Consider the following 24,698-nt stretch of genomic DNA (forward strand, 5'->3'; position numbering starts at 1 on the left):
CCCATAGGTTTTACATTAAGCTCTCAAACTTCACCTTCTATTTTAATCCCAAGTAATCTTCTTTAACGTTTAAATTACACAGCTGGAGTTAAGAACACAGTTAGGACCGTACAGCTGTTAGCGGCACATCTGCAGCCACATGCTCGCCTTAGATCTTCCTCAGAAAAGTGTGGTCCTTCTCACAGTGTTACAGACAAACTGTTCACTCCAGGGTTCTGTGATGAAATCTTTTAACACTGTAAATTTGCTGAAGATTTGGTGTTTTGGGTAGTCTCTCATCTACCTTCAGACCCCTGAATCTGTTTGTCATCAGAGCTGGAGAAAATGCGGCATTAACTGGCAGCGCTGTGTTTTCTTGGTAGAAAGAGAAACTGGCAAAGCACAAAGACAAGAAGAAAGGAGTCAGCAGAAGGCAGAATTCATGGGTAGGGATTTCTGCAGTAGTCAGCAGATCCCCATCCACCAGCATTTGAATAGGATGGTGGTTGAACTGGGTGGATACATGGGCTTGGGCCAAGTATACAATTGGACTGGCAGTTCCAGTTCCAGATGTAAAAATTTGTCACCTCCTTACACTTGGCCTAAGCCTGACAGTCTCCACCTGTTTCAACATGTAGAATGTATTTTTTTTTAAAAATAACACTGTTTCTTATTTTTACACAAAATAAATCCTCATTCTATGTTTATTGTGGATCCAATTTAATTTCTTCCTACTATGTATTAGATATTTAGACTTCCTTAATTATGCTGCTGAAATGAGTTTCTTTTCTATTGAAAAACACGCTTATGAGGTTGCTCTGAAAACTTTTACATCATTCCTTACTAATATGTAATTTGCATGTATGTACAAAACCCACTCACTAGAAGCAATGGATCATCAAGGGCAGCATATTTCCTTAAACTTCAATTTTGGCCAAAATGTCAAAAAAACCCCTTAATAACAGAAAATAGTCTTAATTCTAGCAAATGCTAGGCATGAAGTGTGAAGTGGGATGAGGTAGCTTTCAGAAACAGGTGCTGTTTGATTAAAAGTACTATTTCTTCATACAGGAGGGATTAATTTTGAATGCTCAGGGACACCATCCAGTTTAAATTTAGCCTCCTCCAGTGGTTTGGAATAACTTAAGATGGAGTTTTTGAACCTGCTCATTCACTTACTCTTCCATGCTCTGCCTCAAAGTTCATTGGTAGAATGCAATGACTTTGCCACGCTTTCTTCTGGGTGCAAGCTCTATTTGGTCTCTTGTGCATGGCGGTAACTTCAATGCAATACACTGTAACACAAGTTTCTCCTTAGATTGCATGGCACCTACCCCTGTCACTTGGCTTTTCTGAAGAAGTTTGGGATTTTGCCTTAGAATGCTTCACACTTACAAAATTGAAGCTGTTTTTCTCGGTGCTTACAGTATCTCCTCCTGGGAATCACAGGCGTTGTTTTGTGGTGTAAGTGACAAAGCTGCTCTGCAGAGCAAGTGTACACAGCATTTTGTAAGATGTATGCTCTGTCAGCTTGTGATTAATTGATGGACTGAGTCTTAGAATGCTGAAAACAAGATTGGAAAAGTCTTAAAAAAAACCCACCCCACCATCATCTCTAAACAAGCCCGAGGGTTTTCTATCTCCGTGTCTGTGTCTGGCTGTCCCATTTGCTTGCCTCCTTCCGTGTATCAGCGTTAGCTGTCAGTTTGTCTTCTGTATTTAGCTGTGCTTTTGTGTTTCAGAGCATCTCTGGGATGGTCTGGTGATTTTTTTATTTTTGGAAATGTGAGTTCTGTTCCTGAATTTGCTTCTGTTCTGTTTGAGAAGTGACCTTGTTTCATACCTCGCCGTAGTGTTTCATACCTCGCCGTAGTGTTTACCTCCAGGATGGTCGCATTGCGAAATGAACGCTCCAGCTGTGTGATGCTTTGTGGTCAGAGAACTTTTCAAAAGCACTTAGTGCTAATGCAATACTTTAACTTAGAATTCTTGTTAACTTTTTTATGAAAGATTTCTAAGGTGCTTTTGGAAAACCTGTCTCTTTGGTGTTGATTTTTGCATGTCTCAGTATTCAGGCTCATTTTTAAGTCATGGTGTTTTCATGAGGTAGTTGCAATAGACATCAGTAATCTGCCGTTCAGCGTTAACCCAGACTTTGAAACTTTACTTTTTTTAACCAAAAAAAAAAAGTTTGTTTGCACTGTCTGCTCCCTCTGGTTTTATTTACTTTGGGACTGAATCATGACTACAGACTTGGTTTATGTAGTGCTCAACGTAGACAGTTTGGGTTTTCTTGTTGTTGTCGCTTGTCTTCAGTGGTTGTCTTAAGTATAAAGCCATTTATCTTCCACTCGAAATGCTGAAATGGTCCTTATGTTGCAGTAGTGTTGGAATGGAGCAAATTTACTTTGTTAGTGTTAGAAACTGTACCTTTTGAATTCATAGTTATGGTGGGCTTGCTGCTTGGTCTGCTTTGGTTTTGGAAAAAAATACTTTGACTAGGGTTGGTTGTTGAGTGAAGTGATGCTACTGAAAAGTTAAAGCAGTGGATGGTTGGTTTGTACCATAGGCCATGGATTCTCAGGACAGTAAGCCTCATTTTTGAGATGCTGCTGTCAGATTAGAAAAATAAAATCAAACATTAAGATGCTGTGACCATCTGAGCTGTAACAATGAACCTACACAAGCTGACGGTTGATTTGAACTCATTGAAACTTCTCTGAAAACTATGTTCTGGCAGACTTAGCACTGGGTTAGGTGTTATCTTACTTAAAACAGCTGGTAGGAAGGTAATTGAAAACCCATGTGAGTACTGTATCCCCTCTCGTGCTTACCACGTCTAAAACATATGCAGGAGTTTGGATGTGATGGTGCCCAAATCTGAAAGCTGTGAAGTCTTGGGGCAAGGTAAATTGCACTGATGGCCTAAGTGCTAATTTGCTTCCAAATAAAGGAAGCTAAACATTTCCTGCCTGAGAAGATGTCAGCTTCGAAATGTAATGGTGGGGATTAAAGTATATTTAATTTGGAACATAACTAAAAAAGTATTATGAAAAGGATGCTATTAAGTGGAATTGTCTCTTTAGTTCTGTGACTTTTTCAATAATGCTGGTTTTTGCAGCATAGTGGGTTCATTTTAAAATCACTAAAAATGATCATTTTTCAGCATGACTTAAAATTGACAATCAAGAAAATAGATTTTTAGAAGCTTATGGTAATAACTCTTCAAACTTTGCTTTGCCCTATAACTTATCCTTCATACTGAATCACAAATGAGAGCTCTTTCAGCTATTCCTTTCAATGCAGCAAACTTCGAATGAACTTCCTAAAAATAGAAAAGAAAAAAAAAACAAACCCACCCCCGTAGCTGCTGGTTCACCAGTGGGCAAAATAAAGCTGAATCCTTTCATACAACTGAATGTTAATTCTGAGAGTGATTAAATATTAATGCCTAGTTTGTAAAGGCTACAGTAAGGATGCCAGGCTTTTACATGGTGTAACAAACAATGTGGTACGTTGAGAAAGCTTCAGTTTCTCCTTTTATTGACTTAAATGTGAAATCTCCCGCATTCTTTCTTATTTGTCAGTTTATTTGAATGAGGGATCCAGCCTGGCTGACTGGTCATAGAATTCAAACTGTGGAACACACATTGCTGATGGACAGAAGAGAGAATTATTTTGGCGATGTCTGTAAGGGAGTTGCTGGGAGCTGTTATCAAACCAGCTAAAAATGCAAAGCAGCAGCTCTGGAATAGGATTTTTCTGTCTCGGATGCAGTCACAAGCTCAATTGAAACGTGGTCCAGGGAGGGTGTTTACCTGGAAAAAAACCAATAATTGTGAGGTTGCAGAGGCGTTGGCACACCTGGTAGAGAAGCTGGGCACATCCCAGCCTTTCGGGATCCCAGCTGTTGGGAGCTTTTCGGTTTCTCTCCAGAAATAGATGTTGTGTCTGTGTTAATCTTTGTAACTGATATATAGAGTAAGATTAACTCGTTTATTTATTGCACATTTGCATAACTGTCACCATAGCCACATCTGGCAAAGCTTTTTCCGAGGCATGTGGTTGGAGGCCGCCTTTTGCTACAAGCGGCACAAAACCACCCAGGACAAACTAAGTCTGAATTTGTTCATCCTGTTGCACTATTTGTCTTACTCAGCATCAGAGTAAGATGCCTCTCGCTTCTCTGAAAGGGCATGTTCTGTGGTATCAGTCTCTGTCATCCTTCCTCTGAAGGGAACTAGGCTATGGATGTTATAAAATTGCTTTGGACTTCTCTATGGAAGTATTTTTGGAGGAAAATGGAGCCAAGGCTCAGCCTTTAGTGCAGTCTCTCTCAGCCAGGGTCAGAGGACTAAGCCTTTTGTCTTCAGAGGACTTTGGCCAGGCTTTTCATAGCAATACTCATCAGAAGACACTTTAGTACTTTGGTTTATTTGGACGTGCCCTGCTGAGCAGTCACTTTGACACTTCCCAGAGTTAGTCTGCTAATCTTGACGTATACATTTCTTACTGCTGGGTGTTTATGGGAAATATGGTCAGGTCGTTATCACCAAGTGTACAGCACTTTGATAACGAGAGGGCGTTACTCACCTCATCCGTACAAACTCTGAGCTGGATGTTCAGGAGAGCGGTAGAGAGCTAGAAGTTCTCTTTAAGCTGTTGTGGACACATCTGGTATTGTCTGCAAACATGGGTAATGTTCATGAACCTCCTGCCCTTGGTCTTTGAGCTCCTGAATGAGTGCCAAGAGGTGGAAGATTTTTCTCTTGGGGAGATTCACCCTCTGAGTTAAGACAACCACCAAAGTGCTTCTTCTGTCCAATACCTCTAGTGCTACTTCCATCTCTTCTGGGCTTGGATATTTTAGTCCCAAGAAGAAAGGCAAATCTTAACATCCCTGATAGGCACAACGCTGCTTCCCAATGTAACTTGCAGGGCATGAAACCAGTAGGGGAGAAGCAGGAAAGCAACACAGCCTGTTTTGTGCTGTTGGCATAAATTTCAAGGATTATTTTCCTTTGCCTTCCTCATCAGGAAAACCTGATGACGAGCTCTGCAGTGAGTGCAGAAGCAATGGGCATTTGCCCCTTCTCTGCCGGCCCATGCCCTGTGCTGCTGCGGGGGCTGGATTCCCCAGCAGCCCGGGCAGGGGAGGTGCTGCTGCAGCCCCAGGATGGTGTGCCAAATTCCAGTTTGATTCTAAAAAAATGTGTACACCACTGAGATAAAACTGTGCTTTTTAAAGGTCGCCTTGTTTGGAAGAAGGGTATAAACATTTGTATAAGGCTAGACAAATTCAAATGGGAAGATAAACATACATTTTTAACACATGGGAGAACCTGCCAAGAGAAGTAGTTTCTCCAGCTTTCAGTGTCGTAAAAGACAAGCTTTCTGAAAAACATGTTTTAGTGTGAAGCGAGTGTTTGGGCTCTGGAGAGAAGTAGCAGAAACCCAGGAGTCTGGGGCACAGATTGAGATGCCACATGGGGCACAGTGTTCCTTCGGGCCTTTCTTCATCGTCTGTGTCTTAGCATCTTCCCTCCCTCTCCTGATGTGTTAACGTTAATGCATGTGACGTATTATTCTTGTGATTTTGGGACTGGGGGATGCTTTTGTGATGCAGGAATTGAAGGGATGGTTGGGGCTGCGTGTGGGGGATGCCTTGCCTATTGGGAGGAGCTGGGGAAGCAGGTAGCTGGGAAGAGAGGAGACAACACGAGCATCTAGGGCACAGTTAGTGTTGCCTGATGACTATTGCCCTTAAGCATCCAGTTTGGGATGTGTAGGTGCCAAGAGTGGACTTCATGTGGGAGAAGACATTCTGGATCTATTAAGGTAAGTAGTGGCTTTATTGTAGTGGACTAATTGTTTAGTGACGAGGAGGTTACAGGGCGAGGGCCATGATGACTGTCCCAGGGAATTGGGAGTTTGCATTTCAGTGATCCCTTGTCCTGTCTTCTCACCAACAACAGACTGCAGAGCTTGAAAGCACCTAATTTCAGCTCCCAAGATGAAGATTAGGAGGTCTCTTGTTAATGAATGTAACATTATGACAAAGATTCATTTGGCAGAATGAACTATTCACTTTCTTAAATGTGGGCAGCATTTTAACGATATAAAGTTTTTATTTTTAGCCCGTGTTAAATCTTATGTGGATAGCAATATGCTTGTTTTGATTTTTTTTGAGTGACTACGCTGAAAAAAGCTGGCTTATTTTTGTTAATTGGATCGTCTTTGGTAGTGTGCTAAATGCCTAAGACTGCAGTGTGTCAGAAAAATAATTCTGCAGGGAACAGCCAGAGAAGCATCTCCCACAGGGTTTATGCACGTGAAAAAACTGCCTGTAGATGCTTACTTGGGTTTTGTGTATACCCAGAGCTGTGTTTGTTAATCAAGTTTGTTTCTAGGAGAAGCCTGAGGAAAGGCAAATTCCTGGAATTATAACCCTGCAGCATTTGGGTCATACAACCATCAAATCTGGCTTGGAACAAAACCAAAACGTAAACTCTTGTATGGCCAAGTCCTGGCGTCTCTAAGGTCCTTCCTAATTTTCTGGGGAAGGCTCCCTTCTTGGAGAGGGCTGGAACTCCAGAACTAAGTCTTAGTTCTTCTGTGGTCAAATTAAGCATGTTTGGAAATCTAAATATTCAGCCCTTAAAATAGCTTTTATGCAGTCTCCTTTTTGTACAAATAACAAAATCTTGTGAGGCTTTGGCCTTAGAGCAGAGCGAAAGCAGCTCAGCTCCAGCAGCGCAGACACAGCTCTGCTGACAAGGAACCTCGTTAATGGAAAAGCAAACAAATGCTGGTGTCCTCCTTGCTCTGCCCTTTTCTGCCTTAAAAGAAGTCTCGCACAGAAATCTTTCTGTAGTTGGCAAAGTACGTAGCCAGTGTACAACTCGTACGTGTTGACTGTTCATTAGCAGAAAACTACTTCAAAACGTGTTATTTTTAAATGCATCGGAGCTGGAACTTGGCAAAGCAAAAGAATTGTATCTTTTCAATCCGTTTTTTTCCAAAGAGCTTCAAACTTTTTGATTTGCATCCGGTGTGGAATCTGTTTCAGAGTTAGGAAATGCAATTCGCTTCTCTTTTACAACTCAGGTTCCCTGTTACATCGCTGGAAGAGGCATCACCAGGTGTTTTTAGGCAAAACACAGCAATTCTCTAGAGAATCAGCTAGAAAATGACTAGATGATCATTTTTACCGCTGTTAAGTAAAAATAAAATGTGGTGTACTTTACTATTCATATGTTTGAGGTGTTATATCAATGCCAGCTACAACTGGACGGTATATAACTTGCAGTATCTATTGCAAGGAGGGCTGTCGAAATAATTGCCAAAGTATTTCTGAAATGTTGGTGTTGACTTACTTTTGATCCATCTCGGAAGTACCAGCCTGAAAGAATTGTTTGAAAGGTTAAAAGAAAGTTGAGTAATTTGTCCTGAATCCTACCTGGAGCAGTTTTGTAGCCATTTATAATTTCTTTTAACAAATATAAGTCTGTCTTAATATCAGTCTGTCTATGACAAGCGTCATAGAAGAGCAGGTGAATTTTAAGTGCTTTCTAATGCAATGAATAATTGAGAAGATGCTTGTTGTGATCGCTCCCGAAAACAAGAAGCTGAACTCAGGGAAATATAACATTTTTCTGAGAAGACACAGGTGTTTAAGCCCCCCTGCTCTTCTTGATGAACAGAATCAAGAACAACAGATTAATTGCTTACTCTTAGTAGTTTCCACTCTTCCCTCTCCTCTAGCCCTTGCTCTGAGATCATGTGTGCGCTTCGCTCCCGAAATGTTTATAGAAGGAGATGACTACATCCCTGGTAACCCTCTTCGTAGAATAAATCACCAAGCGGAGTGCGTGCCCGTGCTGTGTGCTGCTCTCTTGCAGGGGAGGTGCTCCTTGCCCTAGACAGAATAGTTTCCAGCAGTGGAAAGCCTTTTTTTACGAGAGCCGTTTGAGTTTGAGGAATTTTTGCCTTACGCCTCCTCAGCTTCTCCTGAAACAAAAAGCCTTCGTTCACGTCAAACTCCAGATTCAGCTAATTGCCGTGTTTTCTGGGTGTGGTGGTAAAATTCCCCAAATTACCGGTGTCTCCGGTGTTGAGTATGGACCTGTAAGTGGCCCAGAGCCAAGCGAGCAACTCGCAGTGCAGCTTTAATGTAGATTACGTGACATACTGCTAACAGAGGTCAAAGCCTAGGCAGTTTTTTATTTTTGTGACAGTTCTGGCTGATCTTCCCTTAAAATATAGGGCTGCCAAATTTTCAGTTGAAATTGTGGTAGAGATGGACGTGCCGAGGTATTATCTGAATGTCACCATTGTCCAGTATGTGAGAGTTACACCAGTGTGGTTTTATTTAGTGGTTTGTCTTCTCGATAGAGGTTCTGTTCTTTGAGGGGTTCTGCTGACAGATTCCACCCCCTGGAAGGTGCAACGACTGCATCCTCTGCTGTAATCTTGTCTCTAGTCCACTACGCAGTCTGGAGTAAGCAACTTTTTCTTTAGAAAAACAGTTGTTAATTCTTTTATTTAGTGTTTTTAAAAGTTACTGGAAAAGGAGATTGTTTCTGTGGAGATGCCAGTGTCCAATAACAGGAGTTCAGGCAAGGTCAAAATTTTAATTGGAAAGTGGGAAAATATTCTCAAAAGTGCAAAGTCTGGGATTTTTTTATGAGAGTTGCTGACTTGCATGACAACAAATGCAGGTGGGTGTCAGTCCTGTCTGTCACACATCTCTTCTAGGTTTCCTTTTGGTATCACAGTGCTGACTGCAGGAATGGAGCCTAAAGGAAGTTTCACATCTTCAAACTTAGTAAAACTCTTGGCAGGTGTTTCTGAGGAGATGTTGAGTTTGCTGGTGTTGGATTAGCTGGAGGTGGATTAGTTTTGCTGGATCCTGCGCTTTGGACTGCTCGTGGTACCAATTTGTAGTTGAACAGTTCCAAGCTCTGCTGTTTTGATGAAGTGTTTTTAAAGATTTTCAAATATTTATGCCGTGGGATAATGAGTTCACTGACAAATAGTCACTTAAATATTTGGAAAAGCCTTCATTGCCATTACAGAATTACAGGAGATGGAGTTATGTCCGAACGCCGGGTGATTTTGAGCAGAAGCTCGTTATGGCAACTTCAGGTGTTGAGGAGTTGCCCTGTTGTGCAGTTTTGGTGGGTGCATCCCTTCCATGGGCACATCCACCTCTCCACCGAGAGCCAGTGGGCATTTGGGTGCTCTTTGTGATATGGTCCAATTTCTCTGCCTTCGTGGTAGCTTTTAAATCCCGGCTCCCTCCTTTTTCACTTTGGCCCCAGAGATTGTGGTTGGAAACGGTTGTTATTGTCCTTAGGGCTTCATCCCGTGGATCTCAGAGATGTGTTTAAAGAGGAGAAGGTGGGATGGTGCCTCTGCAGCAACTTAAGGTGGGAACAGGCATTGCTCTGGGCATGGGCATCTCTGGGGTGGCCTCCCCAGGAGATGTATGGCCACACTGGGTACATCAAGCAGGTACTAATGTTGCTGTTCAAACTCTCCTTGAGTTTCCAAAACTCACCAAGTTCTCTTGGTAAAATGTTCCCTGTTCCCACTGGATCCCTGCAGATGGAGCGTGTAAACTGACTGATGATACTGTTGCTGGGCTCAAAAGAGAATTGTAAGTATTGTTGTTGTTGTATTGTAGTCACGTTTCTCCTCTGGTGTTTTTTAATTGAGAAAATTTTAATTTCTGTGCTCTCCATTTATTGGTTATTTTGATCAGAACTTCAGTTTGAGCAGCATACAAAGAGCAGTTTCTTTTTGTGTATATGTGTCTGTGTGTATATGTTTGTGTGTATGAACATTTAGTTATTGATAGGTCTTGGATTTGAAAAATTACTTGTATTCCTAAACTGTGGCAGGTTTTAAGGCATAGGCTGAAAAGCTTGACTGTGAGTGGGGAAAAAAGGTTGTTTGGAAACTGAGAGTTCCCTGATGGATTTGAGATGCCGAAGAAAGAAACAGTGGTACGGCATGGGAGATAACAGGTTCCTAATTAAATACAGCATTTAGTCGAAATTAGTACTGAACATCAACTTGCAATGCTATTTTTTTCAAATTCTGACTCCTCATTCTCATGTCAGTATTTCTGAACAGAATGCCCACTGACAGCTCAGTGCTGTTGTTGTCAGGAAGGTGTCAAAAATAGGATTGGGTTTTGGGATGAAGGTTCATAAAGACCTATTGAGCTGTCAGAAGAGACCTCCTTTGACTCTGTCATTTGCACCTGTCGTTTTCAGGGTCAGTTAAAAGACCTAGTCTTTGTAGGTGGAGGTCAGTAAATCAGGGATGTGTGCCGGCTCTGGGAGCTGGGATTTGCTTGCCCTAGTGCTAGTGACGTAGGAACGGATGAGGAATGAGTGATGTGTTGTGGGGTATAATTGGAGAGGGCAAATATCCCTTTTCTTTTTTGTAATTCATATGTGAAACCCCTAGAGTCTTATTTAAGACCCAGGATAAAAGGGAGATACAAAGTGAGCACGGGCATTGCGTTATAGAACATGGAGCTTGCTCTTACTGTCTCGTGTCTGTGAGATTTCACCAGCACTAATAGCCATTTGATGAAAATATAAACTTGGTGATTTTGTGCTTTTGCCAAATTACTATGGAAGTGTTGACAAAACAGCTGGGGAAGTCATTCATCACATTTTTCTGAAGTCACTCATGAGATTCTTTTCTTTTTAAATTTAACAGCATGGCTTTTTTTCTTTACATATAATTTTTTTTTTTCCCTCTCACTGTAATCTGGATTTGCTGCACATTAAGGTTTTGAAGACTGGTTTAAAGCTGAGAATCATTTGAAAAAATGTGTAACAAAATGGTGTAATTTGCAAATTAGGGATTGCTCAGAACTGCTCTGGAGATGCTCCTTTTCGTGGAAATGTAAGATGATGTCTTGATACTGTAACTTCTTGGCTCTTAGGAGTTACAAAGATCTGTTTGTTGTGAAAGTAGGAGAGCACTTTTCCTGTAATAATAATTTTCTAATTAGAGGCTAATTTTGATGGATGACGTGGTGGTTACTGGTAGGAGGGCTGAAGGCCAGAAGCAGTTGTGTCTTTCGGGGCATCAAAGGGGCTGTTTTGTCTGGCGCCAGGAGGTGGTGGAGCAGGAGAGGTGGGAAGGTCCATGGGGCTCTGCTGGGCCCAAGGAGAGAGGAGGCACCAGTGGAAGGCACCTCGTGGCTGGGTAGATGACGGAGGACCTGGGCAGGCTGCCTGTTACAACGTGGATTTTTTTTGTTTATTTGTTTTCCTCTAGTAGTGAGTATTAAGTTGCAATGGAAGGACCGGTTCTTTTTTTTTTTCCCTCAATAGGATTTTGGTTTTTGCTTCAAAATCCAATTTCAAAGTGAAATGTGAGCTGTGAGGCTTCCTCATGGTAAAGAGGAAACCTGCAGGGATTTTGACCTGAGGTTGAAATATAGGCAAGATGAAAAAAACCTCTGAATGTTGAACCCAATCAAGTATTTTTCTGTTGGGGGTAGCAATGCTGGAGGAAGAGGGGTCGTGTGAGAGAGGGAGACAGTTACAGTCATCTGTAATCCCCCATCTCACCTTCATGTTGCGTAGGGAGTGTGTTGGGGGAGAGAACCCCCAAGAGTAGGAGCCCTTGGTGCAACTTTTTAAGGGGGGGTCTGGCAGCAGCACTGCAAGGTAGTGGCGTACAGTGGGACTTGGAGGAGACCATGGCAGAGATCTGACGTGACCCTGAAAAGTTGTAGGAAGCATCATCTTTTAAGTAATCTCCGTTGCTGTTTAAAAAGCGGGTCTGTTTGTTCAGACTCTGAGCTTGAAATCTTGCTAATTTGTATTTATGTATGTCAAGCTGCGAAGCTCATCCCTCGTTCTTCGCTTCCTTTCAAAATTCATGCAGGAATGAATAAAAAACCCCTGTGCGATAAAGTCCTCTAAAATTAATAAAATTCACTTTGAGCAGCAGCATGCAAATGGGGTCATCTCTCTGCTTGCTGGAAACGTGGGGATTCGTGCTACCTCCTGCCATTTGCATTTCCCAAATCTTTTAAGATGAGAGCAGTTGGCGTGATCTATATGGATGCCCAGGTGAGCTTTGACAGAAGCGAAATAACAGCGAAAGCCTGGATGTGCTCAGCCTGTGCTTCTCTCTGGCCTCAAATTTAGTGCAGGACCCTTTGTTGGGCTTTAAAAGATCTTCCAATGAGTAAGTTTTGGCAGTGAGGAGGTAAATGTGGACTTTCTCAGCAGCTCCCCTGGTCAAACAGGAGTGGCTGTAGCCATCGATGGCCATTAGCCACACGGGGGAAGAGCATGATGATATCTTCTTCCCAAGTACCCGTTTGTACCCGCTGCAGGGTCAGCACGTGGTGTACCCTTGTATAACTTTCCCAATGTGTTGCAGATGTGGGGTGTCTTGGTGGTGAAATGTCACCCTCTTGAGCAGCTCGGAGTGCTGGGGATGCAGGACGCGTGTTGGTACACGCCGGGATGAGCACAGGGTACAATGGGGTTCTCGGGCGTGTACGGGGGTGGTAGGTAACATCCAGATGGCTAAAAAAAAACAACCAACCAACCAGCAGAAAGTTAAAAGGCTGAGCTTTCTAAAGGAGCTGCCGTGGGGTGGGGAGGGTGAGCCAACCCAGCGTGGGGCTTTCCCTGCCCCTGCCCTGCGCCGCGGGGGGACGGGATGGGTCGGAACAACGAGAGCTGGCACCGGAGCAGCTGGATACGAGGGCAAAAATAAAAGGAGCAAGTCCATTGCCAGCTTTTAAAGCCAGGAGGGCAGAGGATTGCTATGTGTGTTGAGCAAAAAGTATTGAGCCCTGCCCTTTCCCGGATGCTGGACGTGCTGCAGCCATGTCTCTCCGGGACAGAAATAGCACCGTGGGCGTCGCTCCATCACTCTCTGTCCTTTTTTCCCACCCCCTTACTTTTTTCCATCACTTCCCAGGACTTCACCACCGCCTCCCCTGCTGCCTTCTGCCACTCGCAGGCTTGTTTTCCCCACTCACAGGAAAAGCCTGGCTCCCACGGCAGAGGCAATAGCAGTGCTGGTCCTGCCCTGGGAAAGCCCAGACCAAATCCCCCCAGTTACAGACTTAATGTGACGTTTTAAGTTGGAGCAGGGAGACAATAACACACATCTGAGCGTGGTGCCCTTGGGGAGGGCAGAGCCGTGCAGGGGGAGAGGATGAGGAGGGACATGGCAGCAGGCTTCCGCAGAGGTCTTTAATTTCTAACCAGCTGAGCATCCCAGGCACCGCTTCGGCTAAACACCTCAGGATTTGCAGGAAGGATGTCTCAGACATGAGTTCACTGCACCAGAGGAAACCCTGCATCTCCTCGTGCTCTCAGTAGGAACCTGCAATTGCTCCGGAAGGAAAATGAGTGCCAATAATTGGTGAATGCTGCTGACTTGTGCGAGATGACTCAAAACGTCACCCTTTTTCCTGTGCTTTAGCCGATAAAATTCAGTGTTGAAAAAACCTCTCTTTGTGGTTTGCCAAAGCTCTGCCCCAAGCAGCGGTGGTACAGATGGGGCAGCTGCTCTGGCATTCCCCAGCAAGTTTCTGAGTCATTTCAGCCTCTTTCGACTTTCGAGACCGCTTGCATATTTTTATCAGTAGATTTTAAAATGGCTGCTTTTTCTCATAAGCATCACATCAAATAGCAAGAGAGAGATTTTTTTAAAGGCTGTCCCTGTCAGACTCAGTGACAGTGACATTTTCCAAAGAGGGCTTGATGCAAATCTTAGTTTCTGCCGAGTCTGACAAACCTGAGAGAGCCCAGCCTGGAAGGGGGTTTTACAACTCCTGCTGTTACGCGTTGCAGTGCTAGTGTTTCCTGGCATTTAGAAACAAGTTTAAGAACGATTAATCGGGAGAACTTGCTCAACATAGCCTCCAGTAATGGTGAGAGAGTATTTTCTTGGCTAAGCGTGTTGCCTACAGTTTCGGGAGCAGAGGGGGTGTGTGTGGGTGTGTGTGCGCACATGGGGGTTTGTAAAATACCCTGGGTTTGGTACCGTATGAGCACCCCTTGCACCCAACAGAAATTAAAAGAAACTGTGGTGATTTGGCAACTTGCTGAAGACAACTTTTGACTTTGTTCCCCCCAAATTAAGCCACTTCTCTCTTTTAGTAGAGTCACTTGCTCTCCCGATATTTTCTCTGTGCTATAATCGATATATTAGATATGGAGCTTTTAAGAGAAGAAACAAAAGAACCAGTTAATCTCCAGGGCAACCCAGGCCTGTAGGCAGGTCGTTTCCATTAAATAAATTCTTGGCTTGAACGGGCTCCTCTAAAGTACGAGATTTGCCAACAAATGTTGGGCTTGGGTCTCAGAAGAACGTTGGTATCTTCTGCTAAGGTAAATATTATATACCGGAACTGCTGTAACGGTGGAAAAGTTTATCAGTACAAAAATCTCATCAACAGATTAGAAAGATCATAGTGTTATCGACTTCAGATAAGTGCATTTAAAGGGAGATTTTTATTTGTTTTCTTTCTCTTTGGGTTGCTCCTTCAGTCGCAGCTCGGCTCTCCCCGGCAGCAGCAGATGCAGTTGAGTCATCAGAAACTCCAGTGCCCTCCGTAGGCGCAGGGTAAATTCCAAATCCTTGTAATAGCTGGGGGGGAAAAAGTCAAGCAAAGCTGTTTTATTTTGCGCTCTTGTTTTGTTGTCAGTCAGCATCAGCTCAAACTGAGATCAGGGTTCCAGTTGAGTCCTCTCTAGAAGCAGCAATATGGTGGCCTGCTGCTCCGCGCTTTGGAAAATACACCACCTCTTAACTTTAAAGTCTCAAAGTATTAGAAGGACACTTTGCTGCCCATCATTCAAGGAAGATTTGAGTGGAGTTAAGTTTCTGGCAAGCCATCCTTGCCCAACCAGCTTGTTGGAGCTTTAGCTCGGAGCCCTCTTGTGTCATTAGATGAAGCCAGGCATCTCTCACCAGTCACATCTTCTCCTGATGCTGGGTACAGGAAGGGCTGTGTGTTGTTCGCAGCCTCAGGGAAGTCTTCCTCTGGACTGAGCAAACTGGTGTGCCTACTTTTATTTCTTCATACAGGGGAAAATCCTGATTTTATATATATCTCTCTATAATTTTTTTTGGTTTAGGTGTGTTAGTTAATAGCACGCAAGCCGTAGGGCTGCCGTGCGGGAACCACGAAGGCTCGGCTTCCTCTTGCGCGAGAAGTGACATGGTAAATGGAAATGAGTGGGTCGATATCCTCAGGATGTTTACCCCGGTTTGTTCAGCACGTTTCTGTTAATTACTATCTTGCCGTTAATTACTGCTGATTCCTGGTAGCATTTCAGTTCAACTCCAGGGGCTATATGAATGCTCCTTAAACCCAACACAAAATAATAATGCCAGCTCATGGGGGGCTGATCTGTTGGGAAGTGCTCCGTGACTTACCCGCCCCACCTCACCTGGAGTACCCTCTGCTGTAGTGTGTTTATTCCTGTGCCTTATCTCCAGTTTCCAGGAGCACACATAAACCCCCTTCGTGAAGCTGCCAGCTCCTCCAGAGCACCTGCCTAGCCCAAGAATTGTCCTCACGGTTTGCCTTAGACATATAAAATCCATGTATTACCAAATAAATGAGTTTGCAGCCACGTCTGATAACATTGCACCTCACAACAGGCAATATTGCCCTCTACTGGTTAATTACACGTTAAAGGATCCATATTTTCCCCTTTCACACAGCAGCACTTTGCTATGAGAAATTATTTTTCAGCCCTTCTTGTGTGGAGCAAAAGGCAGGGTTTGATCCTAATGCAACTTTTTAGGATTCTACAACTTCTGTTGGATTTCTTGTTCCTCAGCAGCTGCTTTTCATTTGGGAGGACCTGCTGCACCCCAATATGAAACTTTAATTACTGTTTTTAAATGTTAGTAGAAATGCTGAATCTCTCATTTCCAGAATTAACCCGTGGAAATGTAACTTCTCCAAACTGGTTTTGCAAGTGAAATAACTGCAAGGTTTTTAATTACTATTTGCAGTAGTAGAATAAGACCTTTTGCTTAACGCTGTAAGCTGGGTGCCGACTCCAGCACCCCCCATAATTGCCCCCTCCCCTGCCCAGCTGGGGCAGCTGCACCATGAGCTGGATCCAGGCGCTGAGCTGGGTTAAAATAAGCTCACAAAAAGAGTGTTATTTTTAACCGGGGTCAGTCCCCTGCTCGGGTTCACGGCGCGGCTGCCCGGGCTCTCACAAGGGTTTGCTGGCTCAGAGGCTCAGGAGACGGCGAGAAGGAGCCATGGGGGAAACCAAGGGCTGTTTAAAGCCAGAGCACCCTAAAAGTTGCTTCTCAAGTAGATGTTCCAGCTCTGAGCTTGGCCACAGACCCCTCCTCCATACCAGCTGTCTCCCTAAAAGCCTTTTCCAGGGCAAACATCACTGCTGACGAAGCTCCAGCAATGTTTAAGCACTTTTTGGTGGTGATGCCCTGTGTGGCTGACCTTTCCCAGGGTAAATTTTTTCAAGTCTCATTTTTGGAACTGGTACAGCCAGCTTTATTCAGAGTCTGCCTGTGAATGTTTCAAATGTCTTTAAATATTTAGAACAAGAGAAAATGGTTGGTGCAAATTACACTTGAGTTTTGCTTTGCAAGGTGTGCTAAAGATAAACGATCAGAGGGAAGGTCTGGTGGCTCATACCGTGCCCAGCACTGTAGTCGATTCAGTGTTTGAATCACAGCTGACATAATGTTAATGGCATTTAACTAATTCGTGGTGCTGTCCTGCTCTCCTGCAACTCGTAAAAGGGGAAAAAAGTTTGGAGATTTTTTTTTTGGGGGTCTATTTGTTGAACTAAAACCTTGTCTTTACTTTGAGGGAGATGGAAAACTGACTCTGTTGGGTGATCGAGATGGATTTAATCCTTTCAGTATGTAAAGGGCACTTATAAGAAAGATGGAGACAGACTTTTTAGCAGGGCCTGTTGCGATAATGGTTTTAAACTAAAGGGATACTGGTTTTAAACTAAAAGAGGATAGATTCGGGCTAGATAATAAGGAAGAAATGCTCTACACTGAGGGTAGTGAAACACTGGCCCAGGTTGCCCAGAGAGGTGGTAGATGCCCCATCCCTAGAAACAGTCAAGGTCAGGCTGGATGGGACTCTGAGCAACCTGATCTAGTTGAAGATGCCCCTGCTCATTGCAGGGGGGTTGGACGAGGTGACCTTTAAAGGTCCCCTCCAACCCAAACCATTCTATGATTCGGGTGCAAAACGTGCTGCCCGTGTAGCTGTGGGGAGCAGCTCTGCATCCCCCCAGGGCTCTGCTGTGGGGCGAAGGACAGACGGGGGCAGGTATGGGGCACCCAGAAATAGGAAGCACAAATTATTTTTCTGGAAGAAAACTGGGTAACCTTGTAGTCTAATCAAAGTTAACAAGGTATCTGTCTTCAGTTGCCACTGTACTCTGTTTTGGGGCATGCAGACACAGCCCCCCTGGTGTGCCAGTGTTTCCCAGCGTACCCCAAACAGCAGAATAAAATCGACAGCAGCTTAAGAGGCAATTTTCTTCCATCATAATACAGGTCAGCTCAGTTTAACAAAAGCACTCATTACAAATCCTTGATGACAGACTGTTAGGGAGTGTATGAGGAAGGGTTTAACACAAACTTCCAAAGGGATGCTGGTTCCCTGGGTCCGATACCGAGGAGTTGTGCTCCAGGTTTCAGCAGAGATTGCCACCTCTTTTGGGGCAAACAGTGGGTCTGAACAAATTTGCGAACAGCCCCGTCACCGCTTGTTCTCCAGGGATGGTCTCAAAGCCTTTCATACTGACTCCCACCCTCAGCCACATGCCCTTTCCAGGTGCTTCAGCTGCGTGGCACAGATAAACCCCAGGCAGGAGCAGCCTGGTCCTGCATCTCAGGCTGGTGCAGGCAGGGCGGGCAGCAGGCAGGGTACAGGCAGCACCAAGCACAGCCAGGTCTCTCCTGTCTTCCTTGGGCTGATGCAACACATTCAGGCAACGTGGTGGTGCAGTGCAATGTCCAGCTTTAGGGGTTAGTTTCATAGCATTTTTGAAGGAAAGAGAAATTAATATGCATTGCAAGAATTGTCTGTTTGTGGGTTTGGGTTTTTTTCTGTTGGTGTGTCATCTTTCACAGGGAAATTGAACTATGAACCCCTCTGGAGGAGGGTGTGTGGGTCTGAGGGGACAGTCCTTGCTCTGGGCTGTTGGCAGAAGAGCTGCAGTCAGAGGACACCCCAGGCAAAGCCTTGGAGAGGCATATTGTGACTTTTCACAGACAAAAAGTGGCATAGCTGTGAGGACTTGTCACAAAACTCACAGGAGGTGTGTAACACACAGGTACCATCATTTTCCAGAGTCAGAGCTGTGCTCATACCCTGAGAAGCTGAAGGCTAAAACCTCTGGAGGGCAGCTCTCATGGGATTTGATACAGCAGGACAAGTTCTCCTGCCTCTTCTCTAGATTGCAGTTGATTAAATGGGAAAGTTTGGAGTATGGAACGTCTTCTGCATTTTTACACTTTATTTTAAGTTGGCCTCAAGCTTCGAGTGCTTGCTGGAAGATCTTTCTATGCCTTCATTCAGTGCCTGGCATGGTGTGGCTGGTGGCAGAGCTCAGCTCCCAGAGCAAGGGAGCTCTGGGGGAGCATCGCTGCAAGCAGCAGATGGAGGAGGCATCTGGGGCAAGGGGACCAGCCTGTAACCATGCTGCGGGTACGTCACCCGGCAGGAGCAAGATTATTTTGATTTCTTCCTGTGTTCAGCTGAGCCTTTCGCACCAGCGGAATTGGACTAAAGGTGGTGAGCTTGATCTCTAGCGTACTTAGGAGTGATTTATTGGGGCGTGTGTAGGGCATCTGGTTTAATATGTGTTGAGTGTTAGTGTGTCTGATCGGGGTGTCTCTGCAATGCACGCACACACACACAGGGCTTTGAGAATGGCCTCAGCACATTTCTCAGTCCTGCATCTGCTTGCCAAGATGAATTTTAAACACGCAGGACTTTGCACATCAAAAAGAAAGCCATGCAATTTGTATTTCCATGGGAGGTGTCGCCTATTTCTGGTGCACTGTAATTTGTTAGGAAGTGAACTCTCTTGACTGTTTTTTGTATGTGCAACTGCTGTGTACATGGGTTTCCTGTGGTTTTTTTTTTTTAAACTCCTGGCATGTCATAGGGTTGATCATCACAGCCCTGGTATTGTGAGACTGGCACACGCTTCAGTGTTGTTGGTACAGTTTGTAAAATCCTGTAGCCTCTTATGGGAAATGCCATTAATTCTGCATCTGGCTTTTCCTGGGCTTTTCCTTGCCCACTGCCTCTCCTAGCGGGAGCTCAGGGAGAAAAAACAACCTGTCCTTGGTGTTATCATCACGTGTGCGTTTGTCTTGTTTGCTTGTGCCCTTCGGAAGGGCAGGAGACTCCAGGGTAAAGAAGTGTGAGTGTTTTGTGTGGGGAATGGGCATCCAACAACCTGGGAGAGTAGGTCCCCGGCATCGTATCCAGGGGCAGCAGGGGCTTGGACACGTGGTGGGGAGAGGGGAGGCACATCTCAGAGTCTTCTTCTCCCACGAGACCTTGGGTGCCGCATTGCACTGTGAAATGACTTTTTAAACATACCTTGCCTCCTTTCCCTCATGCCCTCGGAAGCATCTCCCCACGTAGGATTACAAGGTAAAGACAACGCCACCTCTTGTGTTTGGAAGTGTGGGTGGTTTGGTGCACACAGTGAAGCGGGCATTGCTGCTCTTGTTCCTCACCGCGTGCGTGGTGCTTTTTCCATCTTCAAAGCGTTTTCCAGCCATGAACTAAGAGCACAGGCATTAGCCGAGAGCACACACCCCTCCTGAAGCAGCTGATGCTGGGCACATCCCGGGAAAAACTTCCAGAATGTGACACACCACTTTTGATGCAAATAGAATGACGCCGTATTTCATCAGCTCTATTAAAAGTACTTAAGTAATTGAATTAATGCAACTTTAAAAAGCCTTTAAGAGACAAATGTGGTACACACCTTTCTTCTCACTTTTTTTTTTTCTTCTTATTTTCCCTGTTGAGTGTCTTTGGTTGGCTTGTTTTTATTTGTTATCTTACTGTTTGCATTTTGATGTATGGTTTTACTGGTGATTTTGTGTGTGACAGTAGCTGATTTCTCTACTTTGCAGCTTTGGTACTGTTACAGTTTCTGCAGCAAAGGAAAGTGTTACCTTCGAATTAGCATGAGTATGACTGGAGTACCTCATCTTTCATATTAATTTTTGCAGACATTGGATTTTTATTTCCACTGTGTTCATTCGCCTTTGCTGTGCGTGCCTGCCTTGCTCCCTGGACTGTGCTTACCTCTTACATACTCAGCTCCATTTCCCATCTTCATGTGATCTTTCACACTTCTCTACCATCCTCCCAGCTGCAGATGTCCAACATTCAGCCCCTCTGAACCCACATTGGCTTTGTTTCCCTCAACCATCCCTGTAGCCAGCTTGGGTGTTTATCCCTCCTTTGCCTATAGCTTTTCCTTGAGCAGGGCCAACCCTTCCCAGGCAGACAGTCCAGGTGAGGTGGGACAAGATGACATGTTCTGCACAGGGCAGAAGTATTGTCCAGGGCCACGTGCTTGGCTCGCTCACCCTGCCCTTTTGCGAAAAGGGAAGCAGTGGCCCCAGAGTTGTCACATCCAGCTGATGTTTTTGGGTGGTTCCAGACTGGTGAGAGGCCATCGATGGAGCTTTCTGCTCTGGACACTCCCCGATCTGCAGATAGACAGGAGTATCTGTGAACTAACCACCACCAAGGCAATAGTTTAGTGACGCCCAATTTCCAGCGCAGTTTTGAGGGTTTTTCAGGCTAAATTTAAGTATTCTGGGTGCAGCTCACTTTTCTTGTACTCTTTGCTTTTACAGGTGAGACAGATGAAGAAGCCTTTGCCGAGGAGTGCAGACGGAGAGGACAACATGCCCTGCCCTTCCAGCCAACCAACCCTCGCCTGCTGAAGCCTCACAAGCCTGCCAGTTCCCCCAAATATGCCTTTCATTATAATAGCGATGAGGTGGAAGAACAAGATAGAAGCCGGGTTACAAGCAGCTTGGAGACCCCTTTTTATTTATCAGGTGTGCACAAGCATGTTGATGAGAAATGCACAGAAAGGGATCCATCAGCTAGTCCAAAGCCAAAACCAAAAAGCCAAGCAAGAGTTTGTTGCTGTGTGTTGACTTAATGTTAGGTCCCCGGCAGATAATAAAGGGTAGCTTGTGTGCCTTCATCCTGCATTAGCTCTGCTCTTCAATTTAGTCTAGATTCACAAATGCCCCAGGATATTCAAGGATCCAGGGCAAATATTGTTATGCTGCTGAAGTGCCCATGCTCTTTGTTCTTAAAAGTGAAGGCCTTTTAGGGATTAACTAATTATAATATTTTGCACAGTCATTTATTTAAATTGTGCTTCGCTTCCTTGCTGAAGGAGAAGTTCAGCAACTTGATATTATTTCTGGAAGCTGCAATTTTAGGCACCTAAATCCTAATAGAGAGGGCTGAGACCGTTCAGGTGAACGCAGAAGCATGGTGATTGCCCTGGTTATTTTTGGAAGTAATTAGTCCTTTGATATATTTCCTGTCTGTAATGTTTCAGCAATATAGTCCAGAGGCTATCTTGGACAACAAAGTCCTCATAACTACTTGATTTAATTTGAACCTGTGGTCAAAGATCATCCAGGACTGCCAGGACAGGTTTTCCTGAAACGTGAAGGTGTCTTTCTACTTGGATGCCCAAACTGAGGGCCCTTCTCAGTAGTGCTGAATTAGGTGAAGTGCTGGGAAGCGTGAGTCTGCGAGGCTCCTCAGGCTAAACACAGCACATGAAAAACATGCACTGTACCCCAAACCATGTGCTACACCCACTCCCAGTGCTGTACCAACTTCTGCTGCATTTATGAGCCTGTAAATCTAATGCTGTCTTCTGTACGGAAGGCCTAAAGATACCGTGTGGGATGACAGCTTGAAAAAATAGACACAGTCAGATAAATGTCTTCCTGATCAGTTGCTGGAAGTTTTGTCTCTTTGGGGATGGCTAAGTTGAATTTTTAAATTTTTTTAATTTTTTAAAAAGTTTAAAATTTCTCTATGGAAGCCTGAATGTAACCTCTGGGCTGATGGATGGCTAAGCTGATTTTTTTTATTATTTTTAAAAGTTTAAAATTTCTCTACAGAAGCCTGAATGTAACCTCTGGGCTGATGTCCTGAAATCTCCCACGCAAGGGTTACAGGTTTTGTCTCCCATGTCTGTAGCTGGCAAAACAAAAACTTGGCTCTGCGTTTGGAGACTCTGCAATCACAACAATACTTGGTAATGGTTTCCAAAGAGCATCCGAGTTTGACACGCACCTCGCAATTTTTGGAGCAATTTTTAAGATTGCTTAGGACTTTTTGCTGTGAATCTATTTACGCTCCAAGGCGCACAAGTTTGCAATTAAAATGAATTTCCAGAAGTATTTGTGCAATCACAACATCCTCTTTTCTGCCAGTAGATTGTGAATTGCCATAAAAGAATCAGGGTGAAAACTTGATTGCAGTAAGGCTTCGATTTTACTGTTGCTTTAAATATTTTGCCTACTGTTCCTCTGATGGACAGGGCTGCTGAAGGAGTGGTCGAGTCAGTCATAAAAACCGACGTGAGTGTCTCAATCCCTCCCTGGGAAGTTTGTGCACGAGGCCTGGCCAATAACGCCGTTCTCCTTCATGGGTGTTCACCTCTGCCCAGTGCCTTGCCCAGCAAGCAGGCTTCACCAGCGCAGCTCTGTCATTAGATAGACCACTGACTGGCTCCCGCTTGGCTTCTCCTTGATCACTGCAACAGCTGCCGTGCTCACACGGGCCAGCCTTGGGAAAGAATAGCATCTTTTTCTGCCTTGGTCCAAAGCCCACTCGCTTCAGTGGAAAATTGTTAAGTTCAGTGGCCTCAAACCAGGCACCGTTCCACTTCGAATCGGATGGTTTTGGCACCGCTGACGTGTGGCCCTTGGCAGCGAGACTGCGCGGCAGCTTTAGATGTTGTCCCAGTTAGAGCACCTCAAGCATCTCCCGAGTCGTTAATGATTCACCTGCAGTGAAATGGGTTTCTGTTCCCAGCTCTAAGAGTTGGGGATGTTTGAGTTTTAATGTGTATGTCCCTAGTGAATCTAAATGAAGGAAAAGGGAATGGGTTTTGTCTTGACTACGTGGTGGGGATCACTCTGGAATCGGCCACCTCTTTCCAGTGCCCAAGGAGAAAGGCTGGCCAACTTGTTCAGGTTAGCAAGTGATATCCAAAGGTGAGACAAGTCCTCTCCTTAGTCAGGTTTTCCAGTCATGATAGTGGGTTTTTAATAATAAAGAGTTAAATTTGATTCTTCACCTAACGTTGGCACTCTGCATTTTAGTTGAAATTTCTCTGGGTTTCATACTGTTCCTGGTTTCGTAACAGCCTTTAGAATAAAACCTGTGCTCTGAAGTCACTGCCTATCTCAAACAGCTCCACCCAAGTAATTTTTTACTGAGAACTCAGATATTACAAGTAATGCATTGCTCGACTGTATGATGTATGGCTGACTGGTGATATCCAAGCTGCACCAAGGTGGTATTAATGCCAGCAGAGACCTAGGGGTTACAGCCACTAATGGTAGGGGTAGTGGTAACTACCCCTGAAAAACTGCTGCTCTGGATTTGAGAGTTTTGATCTTTATCTAGCAAGAATGGTTGAAATGTTTAATTGTTAAAATACTGAAAAGTACACGATATGAAAGATCATTATTTGCAAGATAATATTGCAAGGTTTGCTCTTCCTTTTGAATGAAATAGCTTGCATTAACCTCAAACTTACAACATTAATAATTCATTTTTGCTCCATTTTCACCCACCGGCATCCCTGAAAAGGAGACCACTTTAGAGGAACTAGCTTAACTAATCTTGATCCTTTCCTGGCATGGATTCCTCTGCTGGAAAGTTGAGCTATTTATACTTTATTGCATCTTTAATACAGTCTCCATTCTCTTTACCGACATACGGTTTCCTGAATTACACATTACTAACTAGTAAAATCGATGTGCCTGGTTATCCAAACTAATTACCTTTATAATTCTCTCACATACTTGTATTTGAGCATGTAATGGAAAGAGAAAGGAAAGCAAAGCCACTGTTTTCCCTGGAAATCTAATAGGGGAGGCATGCTGGAGATGCAGAGATGGGAGGGAGTTCCCTCTGCCTTTGCTCCACATCCCCTGGATGTAACTGCGTGCGAGTGGGACGGGGTAACAGCTGTAACAGCCGTACTCTTCTGCAGGCAGAGGGTGGGAAGGTTGGCTGGTGGATTTGGAGGCTGGCTGGTTGCTCCCTGGCTTAGCCAGAGCTGCCTTCACGTGTGTTTTTTGTCTGCTACTATAAGCACATCCCATTACCCCTTGGCTTCTCGGAGAAGGTGGCTGGGTTGCACATGGAAGGGCTTCCAAGGCTGCATGGCCTTGCAAGCTTTGGCTTGCCACGTGGGAGTAAAACCTTGGGCTCTATTCAGTAATAGTATTACCTTAATTAATAGCAGGCAATCAGGTTTTATCTGGCTTGGTATGTTCCTGTAGCAATTCTAGGCAGAATTGGTAATGAAAATAGTACGGTGAGCAAGCATGAAGGAAGGCCCCAGTAAGTCGCTACAGCTTTCCAGTCCCCTAAAACATCAAAG

General features: G+C 44.4%; 1 protein-coding gene across 2 annotated transcripts in view; it reads left to right on the top strand.

The window, feature by feature from the left end:
* Window positions 1-24,698, top strand: part of DNAJB6 (DnaJ heat shock protein family (Hsp40) member B6) — an 81,585-nt gene that overhangs the window by 50,817 nt on the left and 6,070 nt on the right. For both annotated transcript variants that reach the window (XM_014944954.1, XM_014944955.1), the window contains exon 9: window positions 20,896-21,102. In XM_014944954.1, the coding sequence (XP_014800440.1) occupies window positions 20,896-21,102 (207 nt within the window). The remainder of the gene's footprint in view (window positions 1-20,895; window positions 21,103-24,698) is intronic.

The sequence above is a fragment of the Calidris pugnax genome, unplaced genomic scaffold (genome assembly GCF_001431845.1).
Source record: "Calidris pugnax isolate Ruff unplaced genomic scaffold, ASM143184v1 scaffold54, whole genome shotgun sequence".
Classification (NCBI taxonomy): domain Eukaryota; kingdom Metazoa; phylum Chordata; class Aves; order Charadriiformes; family Scolopacidae; genus Calidris; species Calidris pugnax.